The 17,544-nt window shown below is 38.9% G+C and overlaps 1 protein-coding gene across 12 annotated transcripts in view; it reads left to right on the top strand.

Annotated features, from left to right (window-relative positions):
* Window positions 1–17,544, top strand: part of C2CD3 (C2 domain containing 3 centriole elongation regulator) — a 156,008-nt gene that overhangs the window by 71,626 nt on the left and 66,838 nt on the right. For 11 of the 12 annotated variants that reach the window (XM_021926297.2, XM_021926305.2, XM_021926302.2 and 8 more), the window contains 8 exons: window positions 842–964; window positions 3,997–4,491; window positions 7,368–7,519; window positions 9,782–10,028; window positions 12,613–12,793; window positions 14,019–14,202; window positions 15,432–15,604; window positions 17,085–17,208. In XM_021926297.2, the coding sequence (XP_021781989.1) occupies window positions 842–964; window positions 3,997–4,491; window positions 7,368–7,519; window positions 9,782–10,028; window positions 12,613–12,793; window positions 14,019–14,202; window positions 15,432–15,604; window positions 17,085–17,208 (1,679 nt within the window). The remainder of the gene's footprint in view (window positions 1–841; window positions 965–3,996; window positions 4,492–7,367; window positions 7,520–9,781; window positions 10,029–12,612; window positions 12,794–14,018; window positions 14,203–15,431; window positions 15,605–17,084; window positions 17,209–17,544) is intronic. The other variant, XM_021926303.2, reaches the window with a different exon arrangement.

The following is a 17,544-nucleotide window of genomic DNA, read 5'->3' on the forward strand; positions in this document are numbered from 1 at the left end:
TGTGTGTGTGACAGAGTTTTGTTCTTGCTGCCCAGGCTGGAGTGCAATGGCGCAGTCTCGGCTCACTGCTACCTCAGCCTCCTGGGTTCAAGCGATTCTCCTGCCTCAGCCTCCTGAGTAGCTGGGATTACAGGCACCTGCCAACATGCCCAACTAATTTTTTTATATTTTTAGCAAAGACAGGGGTTTCACCGTGTTGACCAGGCTGGTCTCGAACTGCTGACCTGAGGTGATCTGCCTGCCTTGACCTCTGAAAGTGCTGGGATTACAGGCATGAGCCACCGCGCCTGGCCTGTTTATTATTTCTTTAGTATAAATTCCCAGAAATGAAATTAGTGGGCCAAAGAGCATAAATATTTAAAGCTTTTAATATTTGTTACCAAATTTGCCATCTAAAAGCACATTCCCAGTTTATATTTCCAGCTTTACTCAAATGACAGCCTCTTGTTTCTCCATAGCCTTGATAGCATTAGATATATTAAACTTTACAATTTCCCTAGTTTTAATAGCAAAAATTTGTGACATCTAAATTTTATTTGTTATTTTTAATAGTGAAGTTGAACATTTTGAGTAAGAATTAACTCTTAGTGATAGAAAAAGATAATCTTCCAACCACTTTGTGGCTTATAAAACCCTCTGTATTCTTATAGACAGAAGTAGCAAAAACCAGAAGAGAGACCAAAATATGACAGAAAGTGGGATCTCAGAGTTGTCTTAGATAATTAAGCTTTTTTCTTCCTGCATGGTTTCCTTTATAAGCCATCATATGTTGTCACTTTAATTAAGATCTCCTGTGGCTTCTCTTTAACTAACCAAAATGTTCTCTCTCCTTCTTCCTCAGCCAGAAGTCATTGGATCTGCGTCACTTTCTTTGCGAGCTGTCATTCAATCAGAGCTACTTTCTTTCAGTGATCAACTTCCAGTGCAACAGGAAAATGATCAGACTCTATTTGGCCCCCTCAAGGTATGTAGATACACATTCAGGAAGTCAGAAGTATTTGCTGAGTATGCATTATTGGCTGGTACTGATGATGTAGCAGTGAACAAGAAAAGCAAGGTCTTTGATCTTGTGTAGCATCTCTTGAAATAGAGCAGTGGAAGTGCTATGAAGGAAATAAATGGTATGATGGGAGAAAGTAGGAGATGGTGATCACGGAACATCTTTCTATGGAGGTGACATAGAAGGTGAGATTTGAAGAATAAGAGGAGAAAGTAAAAAACACAGAGAGCATTCCAGAGAGAATAACAGATGCAACAGCCCTAAAGCAGGACTGGACTTGGAGTCATCAAGGGATAGAACGTTGCCAGAGGATAGTGAGCAAGAGAGAGATTGGTAGAAAGTAGAGTTGAACGGTCAGGTAGAAGCCATATCATCAGAGCTTTGTAGGTAAGGTAAAGAGTTTCGATTTTAGCCTAAGATCCAAGGAAAGGATGTTGAAGCGTGGGAGTGACATCATCTGATTTCCATTTTACAAGATTACTGTATGGAGAATAGACTGCAAGAGGAAAGAGGGAGGTGGTCTGTGGCATTAGTCCAGAAAAGAGATGATTGATGGTGGCTTAGACTAGAGTAATTGGAATAAAGAAGGAGAAAAGTAACTAAGTGTGCCTGATAGAATGAATTCTGGTATATAATTCATTGGAGAGAGGGTTATTTCCTTGTATTCAGGTGAGTTAGGATTTCTTAGATGGCAGAATCAGGGTGTGTGGCTTCAGTATAGCTTTGTCCTGGTGAGTTTTAAAAATCAGCCGGATGCAATGGCTTAAGCCTGTAATCCCAGCACTTTGGGAGGCCAAGGTGGGCAGATTGCCGGAGCTCAGGAGTTCGAGACCAGCCTGGGCAACATGGCTAAACCCCATCTCTACTAAAAATACAAAAATTAGCCGGGAGTGGTGACATGCGCCTGTAATCCCAGCTACTTGGGAGGCTGAGGCACAAAAATCGCTTGAACCCAGTAGGCAGAGGTTGCAGTGAGCCGAGATTGTACCATTGCACTCTAGCCTGGGCTACAAAGCAAGACTCTGTCTCAAAAGAAAAAAAAAAATCATCACAGCCATGCCTAAAACATCCTGATGACTCCCAATCACCCGAAGGATAAAGTACAAGACTTACTATATGATCCTGGCCTACCGTTCAGCCTTCTCTCCTACAGCTTCTCTACCAATAACTATGTCACACTATATAAAGAATCAGTAAGGTATCATACTGGTTCATGCCTCTGTGTTTTGTCATACTGCCTTTTCTTCTTGAAAGCCTTCTCTCTCTTCTTGGTCTTAGTAAATACCACTTTGCTTTAAAGACTTACATGATTATTATTGCAAAAAATTAACATCACCTTACTCTTGTGCTATCCAAGTTATAGTTGTTGCCTGCCTGGTTCATTCTGGACTACAAAGTTTAAAATCAGAAAGGGGTTATAAATAGGATTGATCAACTAGAAATTGTTTCTATTCTGGCTCTTTTGAGAGAAATACTATTCTGGATAGATTGCTGTCTATTTTCAATAGAGTAAAAGAACCTTGGCCGGGCACAGTGGCTCACGCCTGTAATCCCAGCACTTTGGGAGGCCGAGGTGGGCAGATCACGAGGTCAGGAGATCGAAACCATCCTGGCTAACACGGTGAAACCCCGTCTCTACTAAAAAATACAAAAAATTAGCTGGGTATGGTGGCGGGTACCTGTAGTCCCAGCTACTCAGGAGGCTGAGGCAGGAGAATGACATGAACCTGGGAGGCAGAGCTTGCAGTGAACCAAGATCGCACCACTGCACTCCAGCCCGGGCGACAGAGAAACTCCATCTCCAAAAAAAAAAAGAACCTTGCTGTGTAACACTTATGAACACTTATGGATTTCAGATCAAAGAAACAGCAAGAACCTTTTACCCTTAGTAATTGAGTCTCCTGACAGTTAGTGACCACTTCTATTCTTCAAATTCATCATTTATCCTGCATCCCTTTTTTTTTTACTTTTTAACATTTAGACTTTTTTTATACTCTTTACTCAGACTCCCCAATTCTTACTATTTGTCACATTTTCTTTATAATTGTCTGTCTGTCTCTTCACTGTCTCTCTTTCTGTCCCTTTATTTCCTTCCCCCATACATATACATGCACATTTTTTTCTGAACTATTTGAGAGTAAGTTGTACATCATGCCTCTCCCCCTAAATTCTTTAGTTTATATTTTGTATATTTCCTTAGAACAAGGACATCATCATGCATAATACTCTAGAGTTTTAAAAGTCAGCATAGCATTGATGCTATATCTACAGGCTGTACTAAGATTTCACCAATTATACCAGCGCCTTTATAGCAAATTTTCTTTCTAGTCAAGGAGTATCTATTGCATTTTGTCAGATCTTTCTAATCTCTCCTTTAGTCAGAAACAGTTCTGCAGCCTTTCTTTATTTTTCAGTATGTTGATTTTTTTTTTTTTAAGTAATGCTGGTTATTTTAAAGAGTGTTCCTCCACTGGGATTAACCTGAATCACTTATTACTGTGATGATTGTCACATGGTGATTTCTAACTCTACCGTCTCTTGTGCGTTTATTAATTGGCATTCTATACGGAGGAGCTGTTTCTTCTCTCATATTTATTTTATATCAGGATGGATTCATGGATTATTATTCAATAGGTTATAATCCATTACTGTTACTCATTCTGATGCTGAAATTGTCCTAGATTTAGCCAGTGGGAGCCTCTTCAACTGGATTTCTGGGTCCTTTAAACATGTCTCCATTCTTTTCTGGGAACTTTCTTCTATTCTGGCTTAACTTGATCTTCCAGGTTCATCTTTTGTTATTGATAAATCATCTGTCTAGTTTTTCTTAGTCTAGCAAGTTAATGTATATGCATTCTGTTAATATTCTTACTATTAGAGTGTTTGAGGATGAGTTAATTCATTTCCTAATAATCTGATGTTGTTTCCAGCCTCAAAATTCTAATTCCAATTCTAAAGGACATTCTTACTGACTCTTCTCTTTTTGTGTTTTATAGGTAACCATGGAGCTTGTTACAGATAACAAAGATTTCACTGGTGTCAATACTAAGTTAAGTGGCAATACCCATTATACCCCACTTTGTGCTCCTACAAGTCCAAATAAGGCACTACCAGAACTTAACCAAGATATGACCTATACCAAAAATCCACAAAACTTAAATCAAATTCATGAGGAAACTGCAAAGAAAGCACAGAACTTGGTGCTCCCCACCCGAAAGTCACCAAGCCCTCTAGCACCACATCCTTCAACCTTCATGGCTATGCCAGCCTCCCATAATTTAGTTATTCAGACGAATGGGTCAACAAAAGAGAGTGCTTTGCTGTTGCATGTGCTGTTGATGGTGCCAGATGGGAAAGATTTTATTAGTGGAGAATCTGAGAAACAATCACCATGCAATGTTTATTTAAATTGTAAACTCTTCAGCACAGAGGAAGTCACCAGATCTGTCATCGCATGGGGCACAACACAACCGGTCTTTAACTTTTCTCAGGTAACTTTGTACATTCCATATCCATTAGAGGAATATAGGGGTGGGAGACAAATGCTTCCCAAATTATAATTTCATCTTAAATCTAGAATGTTCAGACTAGCAGGAACCTTTGTAATTATTTGGTGTACAGATTCAGTCCCAATATTGGATGGAAGAGGGAAAGGCATTGTCAACATTTTAAAACTTTTTGTCTTTATTTCTATTCTGTCTGAGTTCACATGGTTTCTCTCTGTTTCTTTTGCCTGAGTTTTGGGATTCTATTCCTTTCTGCTTCCTCTAAGACTTTGATTAGTTAAACCTCCCCATCTTTCTCCAATCTCTCCTTTATTATTTTATTTTATATATTTATCCTCACATTTATTCTTCTCCCTACTTTAGTATGCATCTTAACTTGATTTTTCTGTATAATGTGGTGCTTAAGTTGTTTTCTTTCTTGGTTTTTGTAACTTTACTGTCTTATTTTCTTCCTCACTTGAAGCTGTTCTTTTTCAGTCATTGGGCCAGAAGGAAAACTAGGAAAAGCACTTTGGGAGGCTAAGGCGGGCAGAACACGAGGTCAGGAGATCGAGACCATCCTGGCTAACACGGTGAAACCCCGTCTCTACTAAAAATGCAAAAAATTAGCCGGGCATGGTGGTGGGCAACTGTAGTCCCAGCTACTCAGGAGGCTGAGGCAGGAGGATGGCATGAACCCGGGAGGCAGAGCTTGCAGTGAGCCGAGATCAACACTACACTCCAGCCTGAGCAACAGAGCGAGACTCCATCTCAAAAAAAAAAAAAACAAACAAACTAGGAAAAGGGTGGTAACCCTAGTACTTCTTCCTTTAATTGTTGGTGCTTCCACTCATTACTGTATTGCTGGCACTCTTCCAAATCAATCCACTTTTCCCCATGATCATCACATCTATTCACACAGCTTCAGCAGTCATTTTTATGACGATAACTTCCACATCTACACTTCTATATATGCCAGACATTTCCTTTTAGTTTGAGATTTCTGTATCTAACTGCCTGCTGGTCATTACCACCTGGATATCTCAGTTTACACTTGTCACCTAACACATTGCCTGGCACATACTGGGTATTCAATAAAGATGTGTAAATGAAAGAACGAATTCAAACATGTTCAAATCTGAATTTATCACTGCTTCGAAATCTGTTCTTCCTCTTTTTGTCTGCCCTAATTCAAATTATAATTTACTCAGGCACTTAAATAGAACTTGTTAGTTTTCCTTGACTCTTTCTTCTTTTTTTTTTTCGAGACAGAATCTCACTTTGTCGCCCAGGCTGGAGTACAGTGGCGCGATCTCAGCTCACTGCAAGCTCCGCCTCCCGGGTTCAGGCCATTCACGTGCCTCAACCTCCCGAGTAGCTGGGACTGCAGGTGCCCACCACCACACCCAACTAATTTTTTTTTGTATTTTTAGTAGAGACGGGGTTTCACCGTGTTAGCCAGGATGGTCTCGAGCTCCTGACCTCGTTATCTGCCCACCTCGGCCTCCCAAAGTGGTGGGATTACAGGTGTGAGCCACGGCGCCCAGCCCCTTGACTCTTTCTTATGTAATTACTTACCAAGTCTGATAGATACTACAGACTTAATTCTCTGGAACACATCTCTTTACCTTCACTGCACTGCCACTGCTTCTATTTAAACCTTCACCCTCCTTCCAAATAGCCTTCAGACTGGTCTAGCTGTTTCCCAGTTCTCTTTATGTCCTTTGCCTCCTTTATGCACCAATGAGAATGACCTTTCTAAAACACTAACCTGAACATTTTACTTCCCTTCTTAAAGCCTTTCCGTGATTCCCTATATCCTTCAAGATGGAATGTAAATCCAAGACCCTTTGGAAACTGACTGTATGTACTTCTCCAGCCTCAGCTCCTGCCACTCTTCCCTTTATACTAAATAACCCAGCTGTGCTCAACTACTTAGAGTTTCCTGAATATTCTCTTCTCCTACTTCTGTATCTTTGTATGTGCCCATTCTTCTGCCTTAAATTTCCTTTAAGCCTTCATGACACCACTTAAGCAGAGCTTTTTGTATTAGTTAACTCCTGCTCGGCCTTGAAATTTAAGGTTACTTTGTCCCAGAAGTAGTTGCCTGCAACTTCCTTACTTGGAGGTTAGGTTGCTGTTCTAGTTTTACTTTTTTTGGTTTCAAGGAACAGAAATGTGTTCAGGATACAAACACTAGGTTTGTATCCACTTTGTGTTTCTTAGGTGGATACAAAAGTAGCTCTGCTCTGTTCTTCTGGTGTCTTCCTCTCATCATCCCTTTTCTAATTTCGTGCTTTTTGCCTCTCATGTTTTCTATTGGAACTACCAACTGGCCAATTCTGGAGTAATTTTATGTTGAAAATCCAGAGGAACAGTTGGCTTTGCTCTTTACTGTGACACCTGTTGGGCAGAGCTTTTGGCACTTGGTCATTTTATTAAATGCTATCCAGTCAGTGGATTGGCTGCCCTTTGATAAAATACTCAACTCTTGTCAAGTCAGTAGCATACTTCTTTCAAAAACATCTTTCTTTCAGGGGGGTTTACTAGTGGATCACTTTGCCTTAGAAAGGATTGGACAAGTTTGGCAGGCACCATGTTTGACATGTTTAACAACCTTCTCTGTGTCCTCAAAGCTCCACCTGTATGAGCTTTGTCATCAGAGAACTCACTGTTTTGTATCTGGCCTTTGTGTGTTAGTCTCTAACAGCAGACTGCTACTTCTCTTGAGGATACAGAGTAAGTTTTATTTGAATGTCTTTAGCTCATAACACTGTGTGTTAACAGTAGGCTTTTTGTAAATGCTTATTGAGTGAAAGTATAAATTAATATTTGTCTTAGGTATGAGTTTTTTGTTTGCTTTGGTTGTTCCTCTCTCTTAGGTGATTCCCGTCTCTCTGTCTTCCAAATACCTGGAAAGGCTTAAGAACAATGTGATGGTAATTGAAACTTGGAATAAGGTGCGGAGCCCAGGACTGGACAAGCTGCTCGGGCTGGTGAAACTTCCCCTCCACCAGTTTTACATGTCATTCAAGTAAATAGGACCTTTTGGAGTATTCTTTATTGTGCGTCTTTAACTTTGTATGGACTGAAAAGGAATTCTTTTGATTTGCAAACATGAATAGCCCAGTAATCCCTTGAAGGACTTTTTTCAGTTTCACCACAGTTGCTGCTCTTTCTCCTATTCTAAAGCAGTATCTTACAGATACTGCTTACCATGTTTCAGGCACTATGCTAAAAACCTTGCATACATCAAGTCATTTAATCTTCTTGACAACCCTCTGAGGCAGGTACTTCTATTTGCTTTTTTGTACAGATGAGTTAACAGAGACTCAGAGAAGTTAAATTACTTGTCACATATATCATAAAGTGGAGGGTTAGGGCCCAAGATAGCATGGCAGTGGAGTCCACACTCTTCACCAAAAAGCTCTACTGCCAAAAGTTACCACCTCACAAAAGGTGGTTTACCATTCTATCACAGAACTTCAGTATTGTTCACATCAGCTATTTGCAAGTTTTATACAATGAATATTATCTTTTAGACCTTCAGATTTCATTACTTCACCTCACTTTTAACACATAGGTGGGGTATTGATTAACGTGATGGTTATTTCATTCCTCAATACAAACTGTTCCTTTTTTTTTTTTTTTTTTTTGAGACAGAGTCTTGCTCTGTCCCCCAGGCTGGAGTATAGTGGCGCAGTCTTGGCCCACTGCAAGCTCCGCCTCCCGGCTTCACGCCATTCTCCTGCCTCAGCCTCTCGAGTAGCTGGGACTACAGGCGCCCGCCACCACGCCCGGCTAATTTTTTGTATTTTTAGTAGAGTCGGGGTTTCACCATGTTAGCCAGGATGGTCTCGATCTCCTGACCTCACAATCCACCCGCCTCGACCTCCCAAAGTGCTGGGATTACAGGTGTGAGCAACCGCATCTGGCCCAAAATGTGCCTTTTTTATTTTGACTCAAGTTTCTGATTTTTATTTTAGCATTGACCGCCTTCCTAGCAGCCTTCTCATAGTTCTGTGTTTTAAATGTTGTGTTTTACATTTTACAAAGAGCACCTTTGTGGGCATTAGCTCATTTGAACCTCACTATAACCCTATAAAGTATTATTATTATCCCTATATTACAAATGAAGAAATTTGTCCTTTAACTTGCAGAAGTCACTTAACCTCTCTGACTTTCTTTTCCTTATCTGTAAAATGAGGGTGGTAGTAGATTCCCTATCTCTCTTGTGGAACAATCATGAAGATCTAGAGAGAAAATACATGGATATGCCTTCTTTGAACAGCCAAGTGTTAATACTTACAACAGTAACATTGGAAATCATAGCCAGGCTGGGGAGTCCTGCTGGAATTGTGGATGCCACTGTCCACTGTAGGCTATTAGTTTTCCTTTTTTTCTTAAATTATGATGTTAGTTTGGTCTGGTGTTACCCTTCTTCCACTTTACTTCTCATTCCATTAGATCTCATTCTTTGCTGAGAGTGTGTAAAATAATAGTAGCTACCAATTACTGGGCATTTTCCATGTACCAAGCATCATAGTTGGTATTTTGTATGTTATCTCAGTTTAGTCCTAACAACCACCCTTTGATGTAAGTTTTTTCGTTGTGTACATTTTACAGATGACAAAACAGACTCAAAAATGTTAAATGAATTGCTTGAGTCACACAGCAAGTAAGTGGCAGAGCTAAGATTCAGCATGACATTATAAATCATTTATCAGAGCTTGAATCCCAACTTAACCTCCTACTAGTTGTATATCCTTAGCTAAGTTACTTAACCTCTTTAAATTGGGCTTTCTCATCCATTAATAGTGGATAATACCAACCTTTGCAGCGTTAAAAGGATTAGAAACACTATAAAATGCCTATCACATACTAAGCACTCAGTAGATGGCAGATATTGGCAATATTATCCAAATCTTATCTGTCAGACACCAAAGTCCACATTCTTCCTAGTAGACCACACTTCCTCCCTATAAAATAATGCAGTTTAGCAAAGCTCCATGAGATACTACTCAAATCACAGACACTGGACTTGGGGCCATAATGCTACAGAGACATATCAGACACATTCCCTGCCTTTAAATTGCTACATTTTGAACTTCTCTGCCTGGTAATTTTTATTTGGTGGGTTACTGACAGATGCACACATTTTTTAAAACCACTATTACTTTTCCAGTTGCAGATCTATTTTTAACAAACTGAAAAAATGAGTCAAGAAAGAAATAAAACTGCTCTATGACATGATTGATGCTTGTTATTTGCTTATTCACAATTTCTCCCCCTCTAGAGATCCTAAAATTTCTCGCCTGCTGCTGGATGCCCAGTACCCAGTTGTTGCTGTCGACCGCTACATGCCTGTGATTGATGTGTTTTCAGGCCACCAAAATGGGAGTCTTCGAGTCTTTTTAGCTATGGGTTCTTCAGATCAAATAATGGCACTACAAAGATTAAAGCATGAAGAAGGAACACTCCCTCCCTTCAGCCCTAGGCCAGCCCATTTCCTGGACCAGCCAACTGTAGCATCTGTTGCTATGGTAGTAAATGCTATGGTTTACAAAAAGTCATTATTTCATTTTCTCTTGCATATTTTAGTGAATTTATTGCCCAAATCCTTTATTTCTATAATGAAAGGCTCAACAAAAGAACGTAACATGCACTCCAGTGCTTCCTATAAATCAAAGGAATCATTGGTAGTTTTCTGTTACGGTTTAAATGGATCTCTATGTCCCTCTTAGCTCCCTGAATTTATAAAGAAAATCCAATCGAACAACCAGATCTTAATTATCTAATTTACTAGCTTTGTTGCCTTTAAAAAAAAATGGGAGTGGAGAGTGATCCCAAATGTAAGCCAGCAAAATCTTACCCTGCTTATTGGCTGAGCCCATGCTGGAAAGCCATTGTGAAGTGCTTGCTTATCTACTAGTAATTTAAAAGTAATTTGTTTTTGTTTGGTGCTGTCCAGTTGAGAAAGCACATTGACATACATTCTTATGTTTATTTCCCTAACAACTACATGAGGTGGGTCATTGTTATTCTGTTTCATAGATGATGAGACAGAATCCAAGAGAGTAAAGTTACTTGTCCGGGGTCACATAACTAAGAATGAGAGAACTGGGATTCAGACACAGGTCTTCTAACTTCAAGTTCAGTCTTTATTCCACTGTATCATGTACTACTGTATCTTATATTTGTTGTTTTTACTAGTACAGCCAAATCTCAGTATCCATACCATTTAAGTATGTTATATTCTTAAGTCTGAACCCAAATGACAAATTTAAATGTCTCTAGCAGGGAAAGAACTATTAGGAAAATAACTTTTAGCAAGTTATGGTTTATTTGTATATTATGAACTCCAAATTTTTCTTAGTTATTTGTTAGTTTTGTTTTGTTTTGTTTTGAAGTGAGATCTCGCTGTGTTGCCCAGGCTGGAGTGCAATGGCGCCATCTCAGCTCACTACTACCTCCACCAACTGGGTTCAAGGGATTCTCCCACCTTGGCCTCCTGGTAGCTGGGATTACAGGCATCCACCACTGTGCCTGGTAACTTACGTATTTTTAGTAGAGATGGGATTTCACCATATTGCCAGGCCAGGCTGGTCTTAACCTCAAGTAATCCACCCATCTCGACCTCCCACAGTGCTGGGATTACAGGCATGAACCACCACACCCAGCCAGTTATTTGTTAGATATTATTGTTTGTCAATAGATAATCGTATTTTTCTAGTTGAAAATTATATAAAAGCACAAATAAAGAAAAACCACATTAATATCCCCAAGTCTGTTTAGGCATTATATGGCTGTCACCTTGCAGTGTAGACTCAGATTTTGTTAAATTCCATACTAAAGGTTAGAAAATGTTTCTCACTATGTGCACAGAGGAAATCCTTGAAAGATTTACCTGTGGGATTAGATATCTATAAAAACAGTTGTTTTTCCTCCTACACTCATGCCTCTCATCCAATTCACCATTTGCAGAAGGGAGTTATCAAATTGCTGTAACACTATAAGGCCAAATTAAATAGCTGTTGTGACTCTTGAAAGATTTTTTTTTCCCCAATTTTTGCCCCAGGGAATCAAATTGCAAGTTTTGTGTTTTTCTAAGGAAAATGTTTGAGCAGGTGTTGCTAACATATGCTTTCAGATTTCAAAGCAGAGACTTAATATAGTCTCTGTTCTAGATTTTTTGGATTAGTAGTTAAAATGTTAAACACACATATATATATATAATCTCAACTCTTATCTGAATCCTGAATTCTCCCCTTTGAATTTTCCTGAATGATTTGTTGTCTAAGATCTGCTGTATAGAATAGGGATAAAGATCACTGGCTCTGGAGTCAGACTACATTAAGTCTAAACCTGGTTCCACTGTTACTAGCTCTGCATGTTCAATCACCTAATAAAGGTGAGCTGTTTGGTGTAGTGCCTGGTTCATAGTAAATCCTCAATAAATACATGATTATTTGTTGTTATTCCCTGTAGTAACAGTGTCTTCACTACCTCCCCAAGTAGTCCTTACCATTATTGGACAGTCCTGACGTTATCCCCAACTAATTTGGAAATAGTAGTTAGTACCTGTTTGCTATTCTAAGTGGCCCAGGCTAAGGAGTCCTGCTGGAATCGTGGATGCCACTGTCTGCTGTAGGCTGTTAGTTTTCCTTTTTTTCTTAAATTATGATATTAGTTTGGTCTGGTGTTACCCTTCTTCCACTTCACTTCTCATTCCATTGCTATTCTAAATGTAGAATTTATTCTAAATTTACTATTTATTCTTTTTCCTGTGAAGGGAATAGCCTTCTAAGTATATTAAGAGCTTTTATCAGGAACAAATATTGAATTTTATGAAATGCATTTGTGTTAATCATTTTTGTTGTTCCATTAATGCACTGAATTACATTTATGGATTTCCTAATATAAACCCAGTCTCATAGTCAGGAGTACATCCTATTTAGCCTACTTACAGTGAGCAGTTGTGAGAGTTACAGTGAAAATTAAGTATCTATTTTAATATCAACTAATTATACTTATCTCTTTATCTATACTCAGACTTCATAGAGAAGCAGGAATATTCTAAGCAAGTTACTCTTTAAAGCTCACCGGTGTTTCTTTTTCATTTAATAGGCAGAGGACCGAGGAAATGCACTGATGGAGCACTGCTTTGAGATCCATGTAGAGATGGTTAAAGGGCTAGCCCCTCTTCAGGCAACAGTCTGGGGAGAAGCAGATTGTTATGTCCAGTACTACTTTCCAGTTCAACACTCGCAATCCAGTGTGCTGAAAGGACCGGAGTTCCTTGAAAATGGTAGGTTTAGGATATTAGGCTTTCTTATTCTTATATGTTTCTTTTATTACATTATATTTAAGAATTCTTTTTTTTTCTGAGTGAATTTTGTGTTGTTGAGTATTTCTAGTCTTACCTGGGCAGTAAAACTGGAGATAGGCCAAGTTTTTTTATTTTTTAACTATTTTTGTAGCTTTTTATTTTGATATAATTTCAAATTTACAAAAACCTATAAAAATAGTACAAAGAACTTTTGTATACTCTTTACCTAGATCTACCAATTATTTGCATTTTGCCCCATCTTATATCCTTTACGTGCCCACTCACTCTTATCTATATACGTAGTGTTGATTCTCAGTCCTCACAGTAGTTGTGTTCTGTAAAGCACCATGAACGCTGAATTAGGGAATACTGAACCATTGCTCCTAAAGGAAATATGTACATATACATATCTCACAGAGATCATTATTTTAACTCGTAAAACAGCTTACCCTGGTAGACTCTGTTTGCTTTATTTTATGAAAGAAAAAATGAGATTCACAAGCGTTAAGTGACTTGCTTGGGGCTGCCCCACTAACAAGGGCCGAGGTTGGGATTCAAACCCCATCCTACTGTCCCCAGAGTGGAAGCTTCTGCACTGCCTCTACTGTCCCCACCTTCTGGTCATCTCCGAGAAACAAGAAGTCGGACTGTCTCACATTGTTCTCACCTGGGAACAAACAGACCGGGTGACTCGAATTTTTCGCCATTCAGTGTATGTTCCAGAATGATTGCCAGAGTGCTGCCAGTGTTGATTTTGAGGTTCAAATAAAAGATTTGTATATACAGAACATATAAAGAACTCTTACAAATCAATCATTTCTTAAAAACCAATTGAAAAGTGGGCAAAGGATCTGAATAGACATTTCTCCAAAGATATACAAATGGCTAATAAGCACATGGAAGAATACTGAGCATCATTACTTATTTGGGAAATGCAAATCAATACTACTGAGATACCATTTCATACTCGCTAAGGTAGCTATAATTAAAAAAAAAAAAAAAAAATTAACAAGTGTCAGCACTTGAATGGCAATATATGAATTGTCCACTAGCAAGGGATCTTTTTCTTCTATATTATCATGGGATCATAGGGAACCATAGCTACCAGGGAATTACTGAGTAATATTCACTGGAAGAACATGAAAGAAGAAAAAAGCACTAAGTCATATGTTGGATTATTTTGAAATGCTTTTCTTTTCTAAAGGAATTACTCTGAAGCCCTTCAGAACTGCAACCACACTCTGTGTTCCGGATCCCATCTTTAATAGTGAACACCATCACTCTCTCCTGTTGCCAGCTGAAGTTCCAGTGCAAAGGCTCCTACTAAGTGCCTTCTCTGCACAGGGCCTTGTACCTGGAGGTGGAGTCCAGTTTGAAATCTGGTGCAGGTACAGTGTGGAGACCCCAGTCCTATGCCTAGGAAGGAAGTGCACAATCATAAAGCATCCTATTCCTAACCAGCCTAGGTTGAATTATTGTAAGAAAACTAAGCAGCCCCTTCTGCCCTGTTTTATATTATTTGGATTTGACAGTGACTCTTGTCCAGTTTTTACTGAAATCTGTTATTAGGATCTTGTGAGCCATTGTATCTCGTATTTCTAATCACTACTTACATTCGAAGTGAAAGTCTTGTTCATTTTACCTCCTATTATGTATTAAACATATCAATCACCTTTTTTGTGCTTCTGTTACTGCCTTGTTTAGTTCAGGCCGTTTTCGTATCTTGCCTAAATGACTGTGATAGCCTCCTAACTGGTCTCCCATTTATAAACTCATTTCTTGTAACCTGTTCTTCCTGACACCATAAGAATGTTTATATTTATTTTATAAATAAAATTTAATAATATAATTTGTATATAATAAATATATAAATTATTATATTTGATTTATACTATAGAATATAAATCCACTCAATGTTACCAATATTGGTAGATTTCCAGGAAATTACTGGCATAAATACAGATGTTCAACCCACCCCTTTATATCTGCACCACCAACAAACCAACTAAAGTGCTTAAGAGAGTATAAATACAAGAGGAAAGGAAACAGCATCAGGAACAGAGCTAGGGATGAGTACCATCCAAATGTGAGAACATTTTCCTAAATACGATTAATTGTAAGTCAAGTACAAAAAAGATTTTTAAAACCACCTAGGTTTGAGTTACAACTTTGCAATCTAAGAATGGATTGTTTTGACATGAGAAAGAAATAGAGTAGGTACTGACAGATCCTCATTACCCTGCTAAATTAGAGGGTCCTCAGCATGAAGATGAGAGTAAGCCATGAAAGACATTGGGCCTACTCCACTTTGAACCACTTTTGCTGCTGCAGGATGGAAACTTTCAGGACTGGCCACCTCCGACAGGTTCAAGGCATGTACAGTTACCTCACAGAAAGCTTGTGGGAAGCTGGGCTTTGTCTTGAACTCAGGGTATAATTTATGGAGTTCCTCCTCCACGTAATGAGTGGTAAATTTAGCCAGACACCATAACTGCATACTACCAACACAGAACAAGCAGGCACCAAAGATAACCAGGTAGTGAAGGCTGATCTCTGGGGCAGACTGAATAATTTATCACCTAATTCTTCTGACAACTTGTGTTTTTGTGGTTTACAGATACTATTATCCTAATGTGAGAGATCAGATGGTCGCCAAAGGAACCTTGCCATTATCAAGGATCTGTGCTATGGTAACCACCCAGCATCGTGAGGATGTGGGAATACAGACCTTTAATCTCCCTTTAACCCCCAGGATTGAGAACAGGAAAGAATTGAGGAACCAGTCATCAGGTAATTGAAAACAAGTTTGTCTTTTTCTTTCAAAATCAGTATACATAAAAATATATAAAATAGCCAGGCACGGTGGCTCACACCTGTAATCCCAGCACTTTGGGAGGCCAAGGTGGGCAGATCACCTGAGGTCTAGAGTTCGAGACCAGCCTGACCAAGATGGAGAAACCCCGTCTCTACTAAAAATACAAAAAAATTAGCCAGGCATGGTTGCCCATACTTGTAATCCCAACTACTCAGGAGGCTGAGGCAGGAGAATCACTTGAACCTAGGAGGCGGAGGTTGCGGTGAGCCAAGATCAAGCCATTACACTGCAGCCTGGGCAACAAAAGCGAAACTCTGTCTCAAAAACAAAACAAAAATATATATATATACACACACACACACACACAAAATATACAGTATACATAAAAATCCCTTTTCTCTCTAAATTAGTGATTCTCCACATTTTGAGGTATTTGCCCTTTTGAGGATCTGATGAAAACTGTAAGACACCTTCTCTTGGAAAAAAATGAGTACAGAATATACACTGCCAATTTTGTATACAATTCTAGAAAACTCATAGCTCCATGGAGTCTATATAAATGTTGCTTGTCTCATTTCACCTTTAACTTCAGCAAGCATTTTATAAGCCCTCAAGCCATAAATTCTAAGCATTATATGGTACACTCAGAGAATTGTTATTCCAAGCCAACATGAGCAAATGGGGGATTGGTAGAAGATAGTTAACATGAACCAGGAATTCACTGTAAGAGAGGAAAAAGCTAGGGTTTAAAGTTGGGAGAGATTAATTCAAATTTGGAGATTTGAATGATATTACATCCTAATGACTCCAGCAGAATGGCGTGCCCTCCAAATTTATCATCAGATAATGAAGTTTAGCCTCCTAAATCAAGTTGCTGTACATGCTTGCTAAAAAGTATCTGCTAAAACAACAAGTTTTATGTCACCATAATTAAGATTGAGTTGTTCCTCCTGATGCTCCCTGATCAGCTTATTCTGTTATTCCATAAAGCTCTCCCTGAAATGTAACAGTAGGATGATAGAGTTTTTATAAAAAGGTAGCACAAGAAGATATTTCAGGTGGTGATGGTAGGAGGGTGATAGAAGTATGTGAGGTGTGGAAACCTTTTGAAAGTTTAAAAAGAAAATGGCTAGAGCCCATCTCAATTCTATAAACATAATTGGGGGTAAAAAAAAATCTGGAGTTAAGTTCTGCCTTCAGTAGTTGTGTAATCTTGGCAAGGAATTAAATCTCTGAACCATAATTTCTTGAATGTAAAGTAAATTAGTAACCTGTTAAGCCTTTATTAACCCTAAAGAATAACAATATGATTATGACAAGGACAGATTCTCTCATTGCGCTTATTGTTCGTTGTAGTGTTTAATCCTCTTCCATCCTTCCTGACCACAACTTTGTGGTTTGGTGGAACAGAGATTCTTCTGACCAGCCTTCTTTCCTTGTGTCCTCATTCTTCAGGTTTACTGGATGTGGGCCTAAGGTACAGGCGTAGTCCAAGAACAGCAGAGGGAGTTCTTGCTGCCCGAACTGTTTCCATCTCAGTCCAGATTATCAGAGCCTGTGGTCTGCAAGCAGCAGCCAAGTAAGTCCACCTGAGACAAGCAATTCTCAAGCCTTTTACACTGCAATCATTGTAAAATAATGCTCAGGTATGCAAAACTTTCTTAGGTATAATTTCCAGTTCATTAACCACAACTCCTCTTTTTCTGTTAAGAAAGCATTTCAGCATATAAGTGAATAAATCACTTGCCAACATTGCTATTCTAACTGTTATTAGCAATTTAGTTCCTTGACCTTGCCCAACAGTTTTATCCTGTGCCTTTCTTAACAAGTTAGTCTTATGGCCATACCCAATCACTGCAACTCCTGTGTAATCTCACTTCATTCCTTTCGGTTTCTGAGTACTACCTCCTATTTC

The sequence above is a fragment of the Papio anubis genome, chromosome 12, assembly GCF_008728515.1.
Source record: "Papio anubis isolate 15944 chromosome 12, Panubis1.0, whole genome shotgun sequence".
Taxonomy (NCBI): Eukaryota; Metazoa; Chordata; class Mammalia; order Primates; family Cercopithecidae; genus Papio; species Papio anubis.